General features: G+C 28.8%; 1 protein-coding gene across 1 annotated transcript; it reads right to left on the minus strand.

Moving 5' to 3' along the window:
• Positions 1–490: 490 nt before the first annotated feature.
• Positions 491–18,796, minus strand: MED4 (mediator complex subunit 4). The gene is made up of 5 exons (XM_075361818.1): positions 18,705–18,796; positions 16,583–16,817; positions 10,148–10,319; positions 8,447–8,560; positions 491–790 (listed from the first exon to the last, which is right to left on the minus strand). Exons 1-5 carry the CDS (start codon positions 18,779–18,781, stop codon positions 615–617), a joined length of 774 nt encoding a protein of 257 aa, XP_075217933.1. The 5' UTR covers positions 18,782–18,796; the 3' UTR covers positions 491–614.
• Between the last annotated feature and the right edge of the window lie 1,875 nt (positions 18,797–20,671).

The raw sequence follows: 20,671 nt of genomic DNA on the forward strand, positions 1-20,671 counted from the left end.
ATCATTCTTTCACACAATTCAGATAGACCTAGTCAGATCATATTTATTATATATTTATTCTATAAATGGTTAGTGTACATGAAGGAGGTATATCAAATTGATTAATGCCATTTTTCTTGAAGTTTTCAGAATTCTCTGAAAAGAAGAAACAGAAAATTCTCAGGATTCTCTGAAAAGAAGATAATTGGAGGGACTCCAGTTCTCTTTCAAAATCCATTTTCATTGGTCATTGGTTATATTACCAGCCATAATGACAAGAAAAATCACTAAACTCAGTGTAAAAAACAATAAGAAATTTAAATCTTATTGAAAATGTTGTTTGAAATAATGGACAGTTGATTTACATCAGCTGACAAAGCGAAGCAAATTAAAGTAACATAAAAAAAATAAGTAATACAATTGTAAAACTTTTACATCCTCCCTCCAATATAAACATTCTTTTATTTTTTACATTCTAGCAGAGGACTGTGGTAAAAGAAAAGACCAAAAGTACCTTAAAAAAACTATTTAATATAAGAATAAAAATTAAAGACATTAATTCACATACACATTAAATACACTGAAAAAACGAAAATAGCAGTCTTTGAAGTTTGTAAAACATTTTTTTTTTTAAATTACTGTGAATCGCTCGAAGAACTGGAGCTTGAATCAGTTGACATAACCTCAACATCTTCAGTATCCTTGTTGTGATTACGAGTATCCATAGGAACAGAACCTTGTCCAGCAACAGCCATATGTATCTCTCCAGATGGATGCCATGCAAACTGGTTCTGCTGTGAGGCAGGAGGCTCTGAAAATGTAATTAATTAAAACTTTTTTTTAATTCACTTTATAATGAAATAAATAAATGTAGAACATGACAAGTGAAACTAATAATTCAAATTTTTCTAAACATTGTAATTGTTATTTTCTGGAGAATGTATGCAAGTTATTTATTTATCTTACAACAGAGATAATTTGTATATTTAGCAACTTTAGCTAAATGTGAAACAAATAAATATAAAACTTTTAGATCTATTAATTTGCCATTACAGAATTGTTTTTCTGTATAACTTACTTTTTATGTAATCAAATATTCTGAAATTTTAATAAAGTAACCACAAAAATTTGCCCTAAATATATAACTCATTTTTTTATGTTTCAGTCGTAAATTTTAAATTTAATTCCAATAAAATGTTTTTCTGCATATTTTCATTTTTTATTATCTATTTCAGTCCTCATAGACATTATGTGCCATTTAAGTGGCTTAAAATGTATGACTTCTTGAATTAATAATAAATAATAAATAATAAATAAAGGAAATTAAAAAGAACCCATCTAAAATTGAATAAATACTAGGTTTGCCATTACAGAACTCTCTACTGCTGCTTTTAGGTTGTATGAAGTTTACCCAGTGGTATGTGAGCAACTGGGTGTAAAAGTTAATATAACCCTAACTCTAGGGTACGTTAAGCTTACATAACCTAGGGATATATAATAGGGCATGCACTTCAACCGATTAAAGTAAGCTGCATACATAAGGAAGATGCAAGGAAGGCATTTCTTTTTTTACATTATGTAGATCTAAAAGAAGAGTGCAGATGCTATAAGGATTACTAGTTATTTTCTACATAAAAGAGTTTACTGGCATACAAAATTTAATTTCTTTTACATTGGGCTTTCGCCATTTGATTAGACAGAATATGGACAAAAAAAATCTCAAAATTTGCTTCAAGTACTTGAAGCTCTAAATATTGGACATAACACATTTAAAATATGGCATCAATCTGAGGAATCAAAGTAATGAAACTTTTCACAAATTAGTTGCAATACAGAATGTACCTACAAGAAAATCTATTTAGACTTATAATAAATTTATATTCTTGTACAGACATATGAATCATCTTTTAGCTTTCTTTCATTACAATTCTTGGATGAAAAGGCTTTAGTTTATTTTCTTGGACGTATAATGTACATGATCAAAATAATAAGTTGTCCAGACACATAAGTAGATTTCTAGCAATTCTGCTGGAACTGTAAGAAATTAATACTACTTTTCAAGGAAATGAAAAACAGATAAATTTAAAACCATTTAATGTTCTCTAATTTTCTTTAAAAAAATATTTTATCCTAACTTTATTAGAACACTGTATACAAAAATTTTTATATATAAATAATAACAAAATGGAATGTGAATCACACTGTCTTAAAATTTATGTTCCTCACATTAAAATATTTTAAATAAAGGAATCGCTATATTCACATACACATGGCCCTAAACTGACACAGATGTGGTGTAAATATTTCTCAGCTTGTGCCCTTGACAAATTTTCACAATTTCGTTTCCCATGAAGTGTATCACTATACAGAAGCTGAATTATTAACCATTAGGATAACTGTTTAATGTTACGGTATTGCCATAATTTCTGATAATATTATTTCTACAAACTGAAACAATTCATTATATCTTTTGGAGAAAACTTTGGAGGAGATTGCAATACTGATGAAAAACAGTACTGGCTATGCCTAGTTAGATCCAAGCCAGCAGTATGTTTTTGGATAAATTTGTATCTTTATCAAAAATATCACAATAGTATTACTTTCCTACACTCATAACAGAATAATATGAATAGAGCACTTCTTCAAAATTTAAAGAGTGCCAGCATAGAGCCTTAATTGTATGCACTGGTGTTTTTAAAACAACCTCCTACGAGGCTACCACTGTATTGGGAAAGGGTCTCCCAATCTATTTTGTGGTGAAAGCTCAGGCAGCCATGTGGAGATTGTGAAGAGGCCAATCTATTTGGGATGTGGTTTCAGGCCGGGCCAATACCGGAACAGAACGGTGATCACAATACACCGGATCTAACTTTTGTTCAGTTGCCCACCTCCTGCCTGTGGAAAAGGCTATAGAGTCTCGCAATGGAAGCATGACAGCCAGAATGGGACACCATGACTAAGGGAAGATCCCTGTACAAGTTTCTATGGGATCTGGGGGGATGGTATGCCTCAAGTTCATTTTTAAGGGCAACGGGTGCCCAGGTGCTCACCAACCATGCTAAACTTGAACCAATATCTGTTTTGGTTCCGCTTGGCAGCTGATGAGCTGTGCGTCTGTGGGAAGGTCCAGTCAAATGAACATGATGTTTGACTGCCCTGCTCTTGGGGGGGGGGGGGGGCAGAGACTGGGCCACCCTGTAACTTAGAGGTAGGTCAAGGGGAAAATTAGCCACTCACAAGCATCAGTAGTTTACTAAAGGGAAAAACTCCTACTGCACTGCTGTGGGAAGCTAACCTAGAGATTTATGGTTGACCATCAGCCAATTAAGTCTCCAAGCGCTTTAATATAGTGGACAGGTACTTTCTGGCATTCAGCGACCTAGGTGTGACAGTGAATTGCTGTCTAGATGAAGTAAATTTCAATTTATGGATGTCATACATATTTTTAGTAGTTGACAGGGTACGCCTACCCAGTTTAGTAAATATATGACAAGGTTGGGACACTTAAGCAGTGGTGTATGGCATCACACTTAGTCCACTCACGCTATTAGGTAAGCTCTACGAGCTATTTAGGACACAGGTCGCTAAACTGTTTCGAGGCTCAATAGCAATTTGTGGCACGACATTCAGTCTTATGCTTTAGGGCAACCAAATGGGGTGGCGGCGAGAAAAATACCAAACAAACCAATACACTCAACAGAATTTTTGCATTATGAGAGTACTTTACATAATTTGTTTTAAAACCCTTTATAGAAAAAAATTCTCTTTTTCTTAGTTTACCTAATTGGAACTCTATTACTACTTTGCATGCATTTTGTTAATTCAGCAATCTGTTCAAGATATTTAGTTAATTGTTGTTTATTGGAATGTAATATATATATATATGTATGTATATTTTGTAATCCTGGTTGTTGAGTTCTAATCAGTTCAAACTATATGGGTTAAGAAGACATCAGTATGGATTTCTGATAAAAACTGCCTTCCTGATTTCTTCTACCATGACCTGTTTTGATAACGAACTTTATTTCTTAACTAATTCAGTTTTCCTAATTCAGTTTTTCGTTTTATATACATAAGATAACAATTGAGCAACTATTACAACATGGACGTAGTCACTTAGACTTAAAAATTTAACTATTGACGAATTTTAACAAAATGACAATCAGCTGTTTATATATGTGTATGTATATATATATAATTTAATTATGTATGATTACAATTTTACATATGTTAAACACAATTATACTCCTCTTAAAGATGGGAGAATAGCTGAAAGAACTCAAGGAAAACAAATTGGAGTTTGGTAAGCTGTTTTTAAGTTATATATTATGTTTTTCTCTTTATATAATTATTTCAAGTAATTGTTTAATAAAGTTATATCATTTAATGTATTTGTTTTGATGTTATAATTGGTTTATTTGCTAAAATTGTTAAACAGTAATAAGTGAACCTACAATAGTGGTTTCATCCCATAGTAAGATCTAAGGAGTCTGTGCATTGAATGCAAGCATGTAATTAATTATAAAAAAGAAAACCAAATTTTACACAAAAAAACCATTTAAAACAAACATAACCATTTGTCATCTTTAATGATTATAGTGATTACAATATTGCTCAATATATTCAATATGTTAATTTATTTAATTATGTAATTACATATTAATATACATAAATTACATATTATGTTAATATGTAATTTTATTTAATATATGATCAATATATTAAACTTTTATAAAAAAAAAAAAAAATTATAAATTAACTAGACTTTCAACACCATGATAAGATGTTTTTAAAATTATTAAAACTAAGTTAATTTGGAGCGATTATATAACCGATTTAAGAGGCATGTTTTTAAAGTAAGGACCATTTTGAAATAAAAACACAACTGAAAAATATGAACAAACCTTATGACTTATGCAAAAAAAAGTTTTTCTTTGTGTATGTATCGTTTAACATCTTTGGCATATATTTGGCAAACATTTTTTAAAGCTCAATTCTTCAGTCAAAACTTTATAAAGTAAAGATCAGAAAATATTAAAAGACAACTGAGATGCAGTGAAGCACCAGTTTTTTTTTTTTTTAATTTTTTCATCAAGCTTTTCAATCTAATCATCCATTATTACATAAGACTGGCTGCTATGTTCTTCATCATGAATGTCTGTTTGCCCTTCTCAAAATGAATGGCACCACTGTTGTATTTTAGCATCACTCATAATAATTGGCCTGTGAATTACAGCCACAGAATTGTTTTGTCATAAAAAATCAGATTCCTCCTTGTAATTGACACTTGGCAGGATCACAAATTGTAACACATTACAAATGGAAGAAGATAAACAACTGACTACAAAATGAACTACTGTCACTAACAGCTGATATTGATTGAAATAACTGAGCAAGTGATCATTATGAACAGTCCATCTTGCCATAAGAAAGTACGAATCAATAACAAAAAAGTTTTTCTAGGTAATATCAAGAAGTTATGTGGTAACACTTGTACATTCACAACTGTTGATGCATCAACAGTGACAATACTAATTTTAGAAAATGCTATATTGTTTAGTATCAAATTCATTTAATTCCTGAGTAAACATCTTTTCATAAGAGTGAAAATGCAAATTTAAATCCATGGTGCTACACATCCTATTCTTTCAATACATTGAAAATATAAAAGAGTACTTAAGTCCTTATATGTTTACTATCTCAACAAAGTCATACCAATGTCACAATGTCTCTTCTCTTGATTTCACTTTTGGAACTCTTCATTTTGGAATTTAACATTTGACCCTACTTTCAATATTTTACTATAATACAACAATTCAAAGGCCACGCTATTCTTCTTCTTCTTCCTGTTCATGTTTCACAACAAAAATTACTACACTCTACACAAAATGATTTTTTAAGAATAATACTCAAATTATTAAAATTTATATTTAATACTAGCAGATTTCTTTCCTACATCAAAGCTCTTTTCGTTTGTCCTAAACTGCTTCCGATACCAATCTTATTTCCTCTATCTTGATAATTTTGCAACCTAAAAAAAATTCTATAACCTCTACCATAATGTGCTACTTATCTTCACATTTAAACTTTTAATTCCTTATTATCCTTCTTTCTGTTACAGTTTATAATCTTTCTTTTAATCTTAATAAATTTCAAACTAAACTTCTCTCCTAGCAATAAATCCAAGAGCTCAGCATTTCTTCCAAAAAGATAAAGTGAACTCTTTCCTATAAAAGAAAGATGTCATCGTCACTCTTATCTTTTTTTGTCTTCTTGGACAGCTACTCCAGTATTAAATTTTCCCACATGTCCTGTATTGTTTCTTTTATGTACAAGCTAAAAAGCAATGGATATAGACTATTCTTACCTTGCTTTTTTCTGAATAAAGAGTCCTTCATTATGTGAACTTAACCTATTCCAAATTCTTACACAAACTTTATAGATGTGTTCTTTCTCTATAATTTAAACCAATTTTCCATAAAATTAGAAAAATTTTATTCAATTCTAAATAATAAATTATATTTTTTATCTACAAATGTCATTTAGATGTCTTTGTACTTCTGTACATCACCCTTATGCTATTTCTGAGTTAGCTCTTATTTTATATTTCATCTAGTATATATTATATTTACTTTTACACTATCCCAGTGAGTATTTCTAATGCAACAGATGTTTGACTGGTAATGTAGTATTTTCCACACTTTTAGCTTCTCTTTTTGTTTTATTAATTTTATTTTTTAAATTGTATATACTTCTCCAGTCTCAAAAAATACAGATAAGAGGTACGGTAAGGTAAAGGGGATTTGATTACAAAACTGTATTTACAAATAACCTTCAAATTAACACTGTCCCTTTTAAAGTAATTTCCTTGAAAAGCTGTTTATCATCAGAGATGTTATTTCCAATTTTCATAACAATACTGGAAATCAAGTGCGATTGCTTTCAGCTAAGCTATCATGGCTGTTATTAACAGTTCCAAAATGATGATGTCAAGTGGATTTTCAGTTTGAGGAAAATAAATATGTCACAAGGACTCAGGTCTGGAAAATAAGCAGAAGCTGTAGAACTATTTTAAGCCCTTCTTGTTTAAAAACTCTGAGAAAGTGTAGCGTGGCAAAAGGAACTATTGTGATACAGTATTCAACTGCCTGTACTAGTTGGTTGCCCATGAAGAACCATTTTTACAGACTTTCACAACCCTCACAAAAGTAATTATAACTGACACGTTTGTCCTTCTAGCATAAATTCCCAAATCAACAATCATTACATCTATTTTCATTTGATTTTGTTGTGGAACACCAATCTAGAAGCAGAGTGGTGTTTATGATCACTAGTTTACATTTGGTGCAAAATTCTGAAATTCTATTTTTTAATTTCCCTGACCAACCCATTTCTCTAATGCTATTTTTTTCTGCTAAGGCATTTCAGTCTTTCATTACTATCAAACCTTTATTTGTAAAATATCTATCGTAATATAAACATATTTCTTTGAGATAATATTTAGGTTTTACTCTCTCTTTTTCTGTTAAGCCTCTGGAACCATCATAAGGTATTACTTCAGAGGATAATATGTATGAATGTAAATGAGTCTTATAAAGCCTCAGGTCAACCATTCCTGAGATGTGTGGTTAATTGAAACCCAACTATCAAAGAACACTGGTATCCACGATCTAGTAATCAAATTCATATAAAAGTAACTGCCTTTACTAGGATTTGAACCTTAGAACTCTCAACTTCGAAATCACCTGATTTGTGATGATGAGTTTTCTACTAGACCAGCCCGGTGGCCTACTACTACTGTTTAAACTTCACTTGATGCATACAAATCTTTTTATGAGGAAGTTTGATTTAAATTGTAAATATTATTTTGAATAATTTCTACATAAAAAATAAAGTGCATTAGCAAATGAAAAAATAAAAAGAATTCTCTTTTTATTAGTTACAAAAGAATACATTGTTAAATGTATGTTGCAGTGGTAGTGACTTCAAAAGAATGTCTGGCAGACATCGGATTGAGCTTCTGTAACTCAAGTTAACAGTAGTAGTATTTTACACTAATGTTTTCAGACAAAAATGTCTGAAAACCTTAGTGAAAGCACAGAAGCTGAGAATTAATCATTCATGCATATACACAAGGGTGTTTATATCACTGGCATCCATACTTAAGTTTGAACTAGGAACTATGATATGTGCTTAATGATGAAGGATCTTATAGGTAAGTTCTAGTATAGTGCTTCACAGCTAGAAGCAAATAGTGTGATATGATGAACACCATCAACAAACATAAGGGAGGTGTTTTATAAATATATTTTATAAAATGCATTTAACTCCTGTAGGTAAACTTTAAATGGTTGTTTGCCTTGAGGGTAAAACTGCTGAAAGTGCAATAAAATAACACAGAAAAGATCTTTTTATTAAAAATTAAACAACATAAGAGTTTAAATTTAAAAAATTACTTTCAACTCACCTGGTGGATGACCAGTTCGATGCATATCAGACAGACTCCCTGGCTGTTGTAACATGTGACCATTAGGTGGGAGATCACTTAGACGGCCCAAATAACCCATCCTCATTTCTATGTCTGAAAAAATCAATGAAAATAATCTTTAATAAATAAATTATGAACAATGTTTAACTACTTAATTAGTGATAGTGAGCCCAGCTAAAGTTAAATATTATTTAGATTATAAAACTTCTTAAAATATAAAGAAATAATAAAACACAGTAATGATATTGCAAAAGAAAGCAATTTATAAACCAAAAACAAAAAGTTACTTTCTGTATTATTCAACACCAACTGTGCTGAATTTTTCATTTCCAGAAAAGAAAAGTGAGAACTGAAATAGTTAAATAACTACTATCAATGCAGAAAGTATGTGAACTCAAATATGAAACTTTATAAAAGTAGAACTGCCCATCAGATTTTAAAACAAATTGTATCACCATTTAGATTACTTTATGCTGTGTTTGAAGTTATCAAAATTCCTTCTTTCAATTGCTTTACCAAAGCAATGAGTTGTTACCAAATAAAAATTCCTAATAATCTATATTTAGGAGTAAATATTATCAAATTTAATACTTATCAATTACAAAAAAAAAAAAAATGAAACAAACTGTTCATGTTTATTAATCATATGGAAACATGATATACTTTTAAAAATCAAATAATTCAAAAATGGTTGAAGGTACCACATTGTATACAAAACCCAATTCTTTAGTCTGAAAATAATGTATAAGTGCTGAATTGCAAAATGTTTGGTGACAGTACTGTATAATTTACAAAGTCATAGCTCATGTGAAAGACATTTCTGACAAAATTTCAATTTTAATGAATAACCTATGTCCTATATGTTATATTGAAAATTTCATCAAAATCACATGTTAAGTCCATAGTTGAAAATAATTACCTTGTATTAATTATGTAATATGTATGGACATTACCTAAATCTGCTAGACACTGTTGACATTGATGACGGTGCCTAAAACCATCAGTCAATGTCGATAATATATTCATTTCAGTCATTGCCAGTAACATATATTATTTATAATATATAGTAATGTACAAATTTCAAGTTTATAAATATTTTAATTGTTCATTATTGATTAATCAATTAAGTGTAAGTAAAAACTGAGTAGTGAAAATAATGTGGTCCAAATGAAAGCAGAGTGAATCATTTAAATTTTATATTACACCATCTAGAAAACGAAAAAATGTAAAATATTAGCAAAATTACATTCTTTTTTTTTTTTATAAAGCCAAGAAAAATGTACTTTTAGCTTTCACACTTGTAAACATTTTCCTCCTAAAAGCATTTTTTTTCGTACTCACGAAGATTTTTTGTATTTAAATTCATTTGTTTCTAGAATAAGACTTGAATAAAAATTCAAAATATCTTTAGATTTTGTTACAATACAGTACAATGTATATACAGCTTCAGAATTTTCTAAAGGTATTAAAAAACAAATTCATATATTTGGTCACAAAAAGTTTTAAATATCATTAATGAATGATATAAATGGGTAATACATATTATTTGGTGATAATATTAATGCATGTAATGAAATTTCTTAAAAATTCATTGTGTATTGTAATTATCCAAGTATTATTACAATACTTTAATTTATAGGTATAACACAGCATAACTTTTAATTAAGTTAATTTATATACCTGTTGGATAAGGTCGTCTAGGATCACCAGGTTGCCATGTTAAAGGTGCACAAACTGCATTAGAAGCACTAATTCTATGAGCAAATTTTATTAATTCTTCAGAAGGAACTGGCTTTTTATTGGCTCTACTAATTGACTGTAACTTTTGTTTAGCTTGATATATGGCTGTAGCCTGTTAAAAATACAATTTAACTGCTTATATTACATTAAATAAATAATAAAATCAAAATTTAATATATATATATAATACAAAACATACAGTTTAAGGAATAAGCAAACAATATAAACACGTGCGTGCGCATACACACACACACACACACACACACACACACACACACACAAATTATATAAAATATAAGCCACCAAAACACAGAAAATAGATAATTAAATTTATATTAATTCCCAATAACTGGTTTTCTCAGTATCCAGTATGTTCAGTTTGTACTGAATTCTTTATCTATTTCATTAAAACATATTCTTTTAATAATTCGTAATTTTATTTGAAATATTTTCCAAATTTTGAATATATTATGAGTGTACATGTAAATTTTGCTGTCCATGTCTAATTACAGTGTCGGTGGTTATATGTCATATAATATTAAATTTTATCAATATTCTAACAGTGGTCAGTATGATAATGAATAATTTGAATATGTTAATATTTTAGTTAATTCAATAAATAATACAAAGCATCATGCAAAAAATTCTTTATTCTATACATCAATGAAAAATAATCAATCTATGGTGTAAATGAACTGCTTTATCTTGCTAGCAATTGCTTTAGTATGAGTTATTTGAAGTGTAAAAAATACATGGAATTTTTATAAGACTACCTTTATTTTCATTGATAAAGATACTTTTCTCTATAACTAAAATGTATCTACAGTGGGAAAACCTGTATTTCTTCTTGAACATCATGTATATCCTGTAGCAATCATTATTATTATTGTTTTTTTCTCCTCCTTTATTCCACTTCATAGATTGAATACTCAACCACAGCTCACCAGCTTATTATTTACCAATTTCAATATTTACAAGTCTCAACAACTATTTAATTCTCTCCCTCCTAATCTTCCCTCTAAAAAATGACATTCCTAAAGCCCAATTTCATTTATTCGACCGTTCTTTAAACAATCTTAATTCAATTCATAATTATTATTATTATGGAAGGGTGTGGGGACAAGCATACATGGCACCTCAGTCACTACTGTCAGGGGAGAAATTACAAGCACTTGAATTTGAAACTTTCAAACTGAAGCACATATAATTGCTGTGCCAACAGTAATCTTATTGTGAACTCCTGTAAAACCAACTAAGTTAGTCCAGTTACATTCTTTAAGTACCAGAACTTTCCCAACCAGTTAAAAAAATCCACTACCACCACCACCAAAAGAAAGGCTTCAACACATTAGTGCTGAGCACTTGGTCTATGGATACATATAACCTGCTGACCATGCTTATAAACATGGGACAGTAACTTTTCTATTACTACTGGCGGAGATCAGCATGTTACTGTTGATTCAGCATCATATGTTGTTCATATAAACAATTATATTTTGTTACTATGCAATTTTTTAAAAATTACATTAAACGGGCTTTTGTAGAATTTTAAATTTACTTGATTTTTCATCACTTTTGAAACAGTAAGACTTTACTATTTCTCTGTACTAGTACTCTGTTTTGTATTTAATCACTGTTTATTATTATTATTGTGTCTGTGATTACTATGATTATTATTGAAATTTATTGTTATTGATTTATCTCATTTTATTTATGTTCTTAAACTAATAAATTGTAATTATATAAACATTTTCAATTGTCAATCTCTCAATATCCTGATCAAGCCGTGAACACACGACAGTATATTACTTTCATTAAAATTGACCTTCACCATTAGTTAAAAGTTTAATTTTTGTAATACTAATATAACAATTTTATTTTCAAAAATGCATCCTAAGCCTTCTACTTATGGGTCTTAGAAAAGAAAAGTGCCTGATGAATGCATTTACAAACAATTAGCTAACGTATTAGTCAACTGGTCATCAACAGACAATGAAGAAGGGGATGATGACAGAATGAGTTCTTGGCCACTAGTCTGCTGGGGGGAGGGGATTGTTGAAACTGCATCTGTTTCAGTAAAACAAGCTACCTTATTGCTATTAATAAAACAATTATTTATTAAATAGATTTATTTAATAAATTATTTGTATTTCAGTAAGCATTGATTAGACAATTATGTTTTACTTTTATTTTATAATTACATATTGATATTATTTTTATTTTAATTTAATACTTTGATGATTTATATCATTTATAACAAACTGTGCATATAAATATTTTCAATGCATTCATTAAAATATACAATACATTATTTTAATTTGTGTTAAAAACATAAATACTATACTTACTTTACTTGTATGTCAGATCTATTCTAAAATGTTCATAGGATTTATGTAAACTAATTTTCAGATCATAAACAAGGCAGAATAGATGAAAATAAATTGTAAATTAAATAAAAGATTCTAAATCAATTATTAGTATATGGAATAAATTGATGATTTATTTCATAAAAATTTAACAAACTTTTTATAAGTAAAATCCACAAATTTAGGTCTTTCTTTTTTTCATAAAATGTAGAAATAATTACTTTTATCTAATTAAAAAACTACAAAATTAGTTAACATAAATTGCCAGCATGAACAAGTTAGAAGTCTACAAATACACTCAACCACACAAGTGAAAGTTCAATACAGACGACATAAATCTAGTGCTTTTTCACATCCTGTGCACACCACACACTAGCATATGGTCATGTTTTTCGGTTTTTTTCAAATGTTTTATATTCCAAGAAATTTCTAAATGTTGATAACTAGTATACTTAAAAGTAAAAAAAAAATTCAGTGTGGAGGTTTAATACACTGATGAAAAGCCAGCAGTAAAGATATAAGCCACACAGATATGGACACACTTGAGGGGGCGAGCCGTCGAAGCTATTCGACAACAAAAACGGCCTTTTTCAGGACTACCATAAGTTAGTAAGTGCCACATGCCGTCGAAGCCAATTGGTGACAATATATATATACTTAAGATGACCCCTAGTAATCTTATTGACTTTCAAACACTAATTACTTATTGCAATCTGCTAGGCTACTGTCCAGTATACCATCAATGCAAATGCCTGGTTAATATTAACATTCGAGTTCTACTCTCAGCATTTGCCTGTGCTTAGGCTTCTTCAGGCATCTTTGTTCTTCTTTCTTATTCCATTCTCAGAACGGAATAAAAAATCCTCTTTTTCTGGAAGACTAAGAAAACTGTTTGAAATAAAAAATTACTTTGTTTAAATATTAAGTGGGAGGCGATAAATTTAATGAACTTAAAAAAAATATAACCTTTTCAAATAATATAATCTGCCTACAATAAATAAACGTAATGTAACAATAGTACTAAAATAAAGACTTTATTCCTTATCTATGATTCAGATATTAGATAATGCCTACTTTTGGTTGTCTTCTTCAGAAATTACCTAACAATAAATATGAAAATTTAAGTGCACATTAATTATCTATTTATCTTATTAAAAAATTTTTACTTCTATATTACAAAATTTAGAAAAGTTAAAATTCAACTTTGAGAAAAATGTAAATAGCCAAATTAATCATATTTAGAAAAAAGAAATAAAATTTGAATGAAACTGTACAGTAATTATTGAGAAATTTTGTTTGAAATTAAAAAAAATAGTAAATAAAAATTTTAATTTAAATATATATTATTTTGATTGAGATAAGGCATAAAATCTGGCATACTAAAAATGTTTACAGCATGGGAGAGTACTAATTAAATAAACCCATTAACTTCTTGTTTGGTAATTTTTTACTATTCTCCCCGCCTCTTATATATACTCTTCGATATTGAAATAAATTCCCTGAATGGTTTGCTAATGATAAGGAAGGAGGTCTTGAGAGTTAGAAAGGCATTGGACAGAATAGATTATTGCTATCAACTAATAAACCTGCTTATTGCTAGTCTGAAGGTCAATGCTTGAGGATTATGTAATTCAGTTGTGTTTATGGCTTAGTCATGTTCATTTGATCAGGCTTTTTATGCAATGGATGTGAGTTTACATAAGTTTATTGTTTTATTGGAAGATAGTGATCCTTGAGTATCAAATCGTTTTACAAAAATCTAAGAAATGTCTGGATTGCACAAATCAAATGAAAGAAAGGGAAACATCTCGTCACAAAAAATTAATACAGATGATTCTTAAGATAAAAAAATACAAAAAAAGTACGACAAAACAATTTCAAAAAATAAAAATGTGTGGTTTTTCCATCATATTTTAACTAAAACACAGGTCTGTTGATTTTTTATTTAATGTAAAACCACTACATCAAGATTTATTTATAATGAAATTGGCATATCTCATTGTTCACATTCATTTGTTTTCTTTGTTCTCTTGCTTAATGTAAACATCTGCGGTCATCTTATTTCTTTTTATTTGTTAATGAACCAGCTGATCTTAGAAATAATTATATGAATTTACTTTCCTTTAAGATGTATTAGCAACATCACTCAATTTTTATTGTTCTAGCTAGACATACTTAATATATATTTAAAATGTGAAACATAAATTAATTGATTAATAAATTAAACATAAATTATTATAACTCATTGCAATGTTTAATTAATGAGGTGTAAATTTTGAAGTAAATAAAGGAAGTGATTATTAATAATTGCTTATCCGACATTACTTAATGTATACAGTTTACACAACCAACTAGTTGCTCCACGGCTAAAATTGTTGTACACTTATATATATTATATATATATATATATAGACTGAAGTTCATGCTTTCATGAAGTTTGTGTGTAGCCTGTATTACAGAAGTCTTCGGTGATTAGCGGTGTGCAAGTAACAGTAGAAATAGATGAAGGAAAAAGAGATCATAGAAAAAATAACAGAGGAAACCTGACTGATGGTAACTAGATCTTCAGAGGTTGTTGAGCGTGGCAGTAAAATGTGTTTCTTTGTTCCAGTTCCAACTTACAGAAGAACTTTATTAGCAATAATCAAATAGTACATTTTGCCTGGCACTACTACTCACTGTTACAATTAGTGGCACTCCCTCCAACAGTCACTATTACTGACTTTTGGAGGTCTAATAATTGTTTGCGGTTCGAAAGTTACAACCACCTAGCCGTTAATCACTCAATAAACTTGTCAAACTACCTCATACACAAATGATAGTGCTTTGATATGGTAACGAAAAGCACCATTCAGACATCTGGCTGAATTCATATTTTGTTGACTCAATCCGAACAACACATCATGAATCTATACCTTGTTAAAAGCAATAGTTTTACAATGGTTTTAAGCACCAGCAGCAGCTAGACATTCTGCCTCTAACAGACTATTCCGAATCTTTTGAAGATGACTTTTAAGGTTGGTTATGCAAGGTTTTATTTAAAGTAAATGTTTTTTTTATTGTTTATACTCGTTTAGATTAATATATTTCAATATCAGAAAGTTTAGAAGCAGGATGAAGTTTAAACAACTACCCCTTGTTTCTTCTCCAGAACAAAAACTGATAGACAATCTTATAACAAAAAGGAAATTTGAATTTTGAAAACTGGCCTTTGAATTGGGAGGATTTCTAACTTCTAATAGAGACAAAGAACTACTTGACCAACTAGTATTGACAAACACGACATGACTTTATACTTCTTAGTTGAAGTTTAAAATATTATAAAATAAAATCATTAAAAAACAAATCGGCAAAATAAAGACAGTGCAACACTTACAACATAAGAAAAAAAAATGTTATAAGGAAAAATTACTGGTAATTATACTTATGTAAACTCAGTGCATAATCGATTTGTTATAATATTAAATGAGATATTTTTTAACAAATGAAGGTATAAGGCGTATATGTTGCTACAGTACTTATTCCAATTGAATATTAGTATTCATCTCAGTGGAACAATTAATATTTTTGTAATTAGTCTAATAGAACAGATAAATGACATTTGGAATAATAGTATTTGGGTATTCTAATCTTAGGTAAGAATCGAAACCACATTAAAAATTACTAATGTATAATATCAAGCAGTTATTAAATAATAACTGTTACAGATTAAGTAGTAGTAAGCTGGAAAATAAAGTGTAATGTAGGGTAAACTAACAATAAACAAATAAATTGGTAAATGGTCAAAGCAATGTTAAATTGATCAATTTATATTATATAATTTAAGTTTAATAATCAAAGATAATAATCTGATTGAAGAAGTTAAACATTGCATATAATTTAACTGGTGCTATTAGCATTTATGAATTAAAAACAGCTACTTTATATACAGAAATACAGAAACATTAGCAATCTGAGATAAAGAAAAGTATGCACTAAAAACATGCATCAATACTATTTAAAGACTTACTAATATTTGTTCAGCTTCTTTAAGTTGTCTTTGAAGCTGCTGAATATCTTGATCCTGTCGTTCAACTTGTATTTTTAAAGCTTCCATTTTTTGATTTATTTTTGCTTGTTCTGCGGCTAGATTTAATGTTTCTTTTAAATCATTATCTTTGGCTACAAGTAGTTCAGTAAGATGAAGCTGTTCAACTGCATTTGGTTTCTGATGTTTTAATGCTATGGTATTTTCAACTATTTCTCTGAAATATTTTAACATATCATATTTCAGGGTATAATAAATAAATAACAAACAAACATCTAATATAATTATCAACATTACGTTGGTAATTTTACAAATCAAGATTATTAAATCGTATTAGATATATGGTTATTTTTAAACATTTTATATTTTTATTAACAACTATTTGGTGCAATTTCTTGTGAAGGATTTGTTTTAATAAGGTGTGCTGCCAGATTCTCTATGAAACCTTCTGATAAACGATAATTAACGATCTGTTGAATTGTCAGATATTAGGTAAATTTCCACTTGCTTGATCTGGCACTGTTGCTTATTTGAATAAGAATTTTTTCTCTATTAAATACTAACCCATTTGCCATAATTCAGCTGAAGTTTATAAAGTAAGCTAAACAAATATGTTATATATATATAATATAGGGATGGAAATAATGACTAATCATTTATACTAGATTTATGGCTTAAAAATAAGATAAAACATGTTAGAGCAAGTGAATCAGTTCAATTTCCATTTTTTAAGCATTACAAATCATGCCAAAAAAACTGATTTAGCTAAAAATCGATTAAACTATAAAAATACAGTTTGTTTCCAACTATAAACTTATGAATTCAAAACATACATACTATCAAAATTGATCACTCAACTACAACTCGTTACAGAATCAGAATTTCTTTTATCAAACTTCAATTAAGATAGAAAAGGAAATTTTTTTAAAACATGAACTAGAGCTGAACTTTGCATGCTACGGTTGAGCAGACTATTCAAAATCAAATTGTACAGTAAAATTAAAAAAATTAAATATAAAATAAACTGAACTTGAATAAATATATACACGACCAGAAACATGAAAATTCAAAGATTAAAACTTAAAAAGAGAAGATAAAATCACAAATTAAGTATAATATAATAATCAAATATCAATCTCATTAAATCACTACTGAATGATCAAACTACAAACCTTTCTCAAAACTGGAAGCTGATAAAATGATAAAAGTGATGCACAATGACAATGTGTGAGTGCATCACCTAAATTATGGTTTGACTGTCGTGGATATTGCTAGAGTGTGATAGTCGTTTCTAAACGATAGAATACGCATTGTTTTTATATAAACTTTTTCTTGCTGTCAAATACAGGCATATGTCCTGTTGCAGCTATATCTATGTTTTTTTAATAATTAGAAATTAATTTTTTAGTATGAAGCTTAACACACCAGGATCCTAACCCAAAACTTTCTGAATCAAAGGCAGAGATAAGCAGCAGTTTGATTATTTTTTTATATTGATGCTTTATACAATAATTTTTTTTTTGTTCAACAGAATAAAACTAGTAGTTATTAAAATCAATAAATAAAGTTTTAGAACATGCTCTTACGGCTCATCTAATGATAAAAATCTTCAATCACTTAGGTACATAATAATGGCGAAGTTCGGAGTAAAAATTTAAAGATTCAAGTTACCTGAATACCAGTGATAATCCACACAAGAGAATTGTTTTCCTTTAAAAATGTAATCAATTAAAAAATAAAAAACTATTATACTAATGTTACATTAAACACAAGTTTACAATAGACAAATTATAATTTGTGTGTTATAACATAACCTTAATGTTATTTCTTTGTTAATAAAAAAGAACTGGACTACGAATTTTAAATGCCGGTAGGCAATTTCACAAGACAACGTAAAATTGAAAAAAAAAAAAACTAAGCATTTGTTAGTGATTTCGAATATTTGGCACCGCGCGGTGCCAAATACAATTACTGTCTATTACGTTATAGTTAAAATAAAACTTTACGAAAAAATAGGTTACATAAAATAACACTAATTGGTCTTATAAATTAAATATGAAATGTCTTAACACAAATATTAATAAAAAGAAAAATAATAAATTACTTTGTAATTAGTTCGATATCATCAATAATCGACACAAGTTTTTCTCCCGTACTGAAGCTACTTGCAGCCCTCGCCATTTTTAAACCGATATTAATGTTGTGATTGATCATATATTTCATGTAGTGTTCGACTAAAACAAGTAGTATCGATATATCGAGTTCTGATGAAAGTTTAGTTTATAAAAGACGAGTAATATATTTGAATCATTTTGCCTCATATTTTTTCATTGTTTTAATTCCAATAAAGTTGTCTTCACATTTGTATTTGTACTTAACTGAATCGTCTCTGATGCATTTTTTATCGCAGTGTGGACGATCCGAATATCGTTACATTATAATTTCTTGACATAGTTTACATCCAAATCACTTGCCCCTATTCTTCTTTTTTCTGTTAAGCCTTCGGAATCACTGTAAGGTATTACTTCAGAGGATCATATGTATGAATATAAAAGAAGTGTAGTCTTGTACAATCTCAGATCGACTATTTCTGAGATGTATGGTTAATAAAAAACCCAACCACCAAAGAACACTGGTATCCACGACCTAATATTCAAATACGTATATAAGTAGTTGCCTTAACTAGGTTTAAACCTTAGAACTCTCGACTTCGAAATCAGCTGATTTGCGATGACGCATTTAACCCTAGACCTAGATCCACGTTTAACCCTAGATGGGTTATGTTTAGAAAACTTATTTAACCTCTGGGTTCACCGTTAGGAATTGCTTCAGAGGGTGAAATGAATAAGTAGCGTGTGAAAATGTCATGCCTGACCTGGATCGAACTCGTGTAAAAAGCGTATTTGTTTTTATTTTGGGTGTGGTGAGTACAAAACGTTAAGCCATTATTTAATCTCATATTCTGCAGTGATATGAAAATTGTGGTACGATGTTCAATGAATATATCACAGTATATATTTCCTTTGTATAGGAACATGGATGTCATGAGTATCTATTACTTCGTGAGTTTAAATGAATTAAAAACTCCATAATTACCTCAACAAGTTCCTCAGGAAGAAAAATTATTATATAATTTGAAACCATGTAATTAATTTATAATCTTTAAATGTTATCACATCTTTTTACATACTTAATACAAGTGTTTCACACACTTTCCAGTATCTTTTAACTACCCAGCATATTAGGTAATTCCTAACATAAATAAAGAAGATAGTTAATGTAATAAATTAATAAAAAAATTATGCCAGAGATATTATTAAACATTTGCCAAAGATATTGCATATCATGATTAAAATCTAGATCAATGAATTTGTCATAAATTTTTGTCTTGTGACTTTGTTTGATATTTTCATACTCTGAAATATTTTATTTTTTGTTTACTTCTAATGAATTAAAAAATATTATTCTATCAATCTTAAAATGATTATAAACCTTACCGTATCATACCAATAGAATAAAAAAATTAATAATGAAATTTATAGGGCATAATAATTATTCAGTGGTCAACTATTATAGATATTAACTGCTTTTTTGTTAAACATTATTGAGTGGGTTGTTATTGTTATATATTATTTGTAATTAACTTGTGTGAAATCAGATAAATTTTATTCATTAGTTATTTTTGTATGTTTTTTACATTTATTGTAGACAGCAGTATTTAAGTAGCTAATTAAAACAGTTGTCTGAAAACTACTTTGGCATTACAAAAATTAGTTTTCTTCCTGATATAAAAATATCCAAGGCGTTAAAAAAAAAAAAAACAATTAAAGAATTAAATATTTTGGGCATCTTTTCTACAAAAAAAAATTTCTGAAAATCTATTTCTTATGCCAACAACTACTTTCCCAATATTTTTCTCGCCTGTGTTCTGCTGACACATTCTGCCCCATTCATACAAATTATATTTTTTTCACTTTTAGCAGCAACAGAAAATTCAAATAAAACCTTAATTTAAATGTGATCTTACAAAAAAATGAGAATTTTTCAGTAGAAATAAAAAATGCAACTTCT

This window comes from Lycorma delicatula, chromosome 1 (assembly GCF_047948215.1).
Source record: "Lycorma delicatula isolate Av1 chromosome 1, ASM4794821v1, whole genome shotgun sequence".
Classification (NCBI taxonomy): domain Eukaryota; kingdom Metazoa; phylum Arthropoda; class Insecta; order Hemiptera; family Fulgoridae; genus Lycorma; species Lycorma delicatula.

Excerpts from the sequence above, each read along its gene's own strand:
- MED4 (XM_075361818.1), bottom strand. The coding sequence starts at position 18,781 with ATGGCGAGGGCTGCAAGTAGCTTCAGTACGGGAGAAAAACTTGTGTCG. Across the intron at positions 16,818-18,704 it reads GATATCGAACTAATTACAAA|AGAAATAGTTGAAAATACCA; the intron begins GTAATTTATTAT and ends AAAATATTTCAG. Across the intron at positions 8,561-10,147 it reads TAGACGACCTTATCCAACAG|ACATAGAAATGAGGATGGGT; the intron begins GTATATAAATTA and ends TGATTTTTTCAG.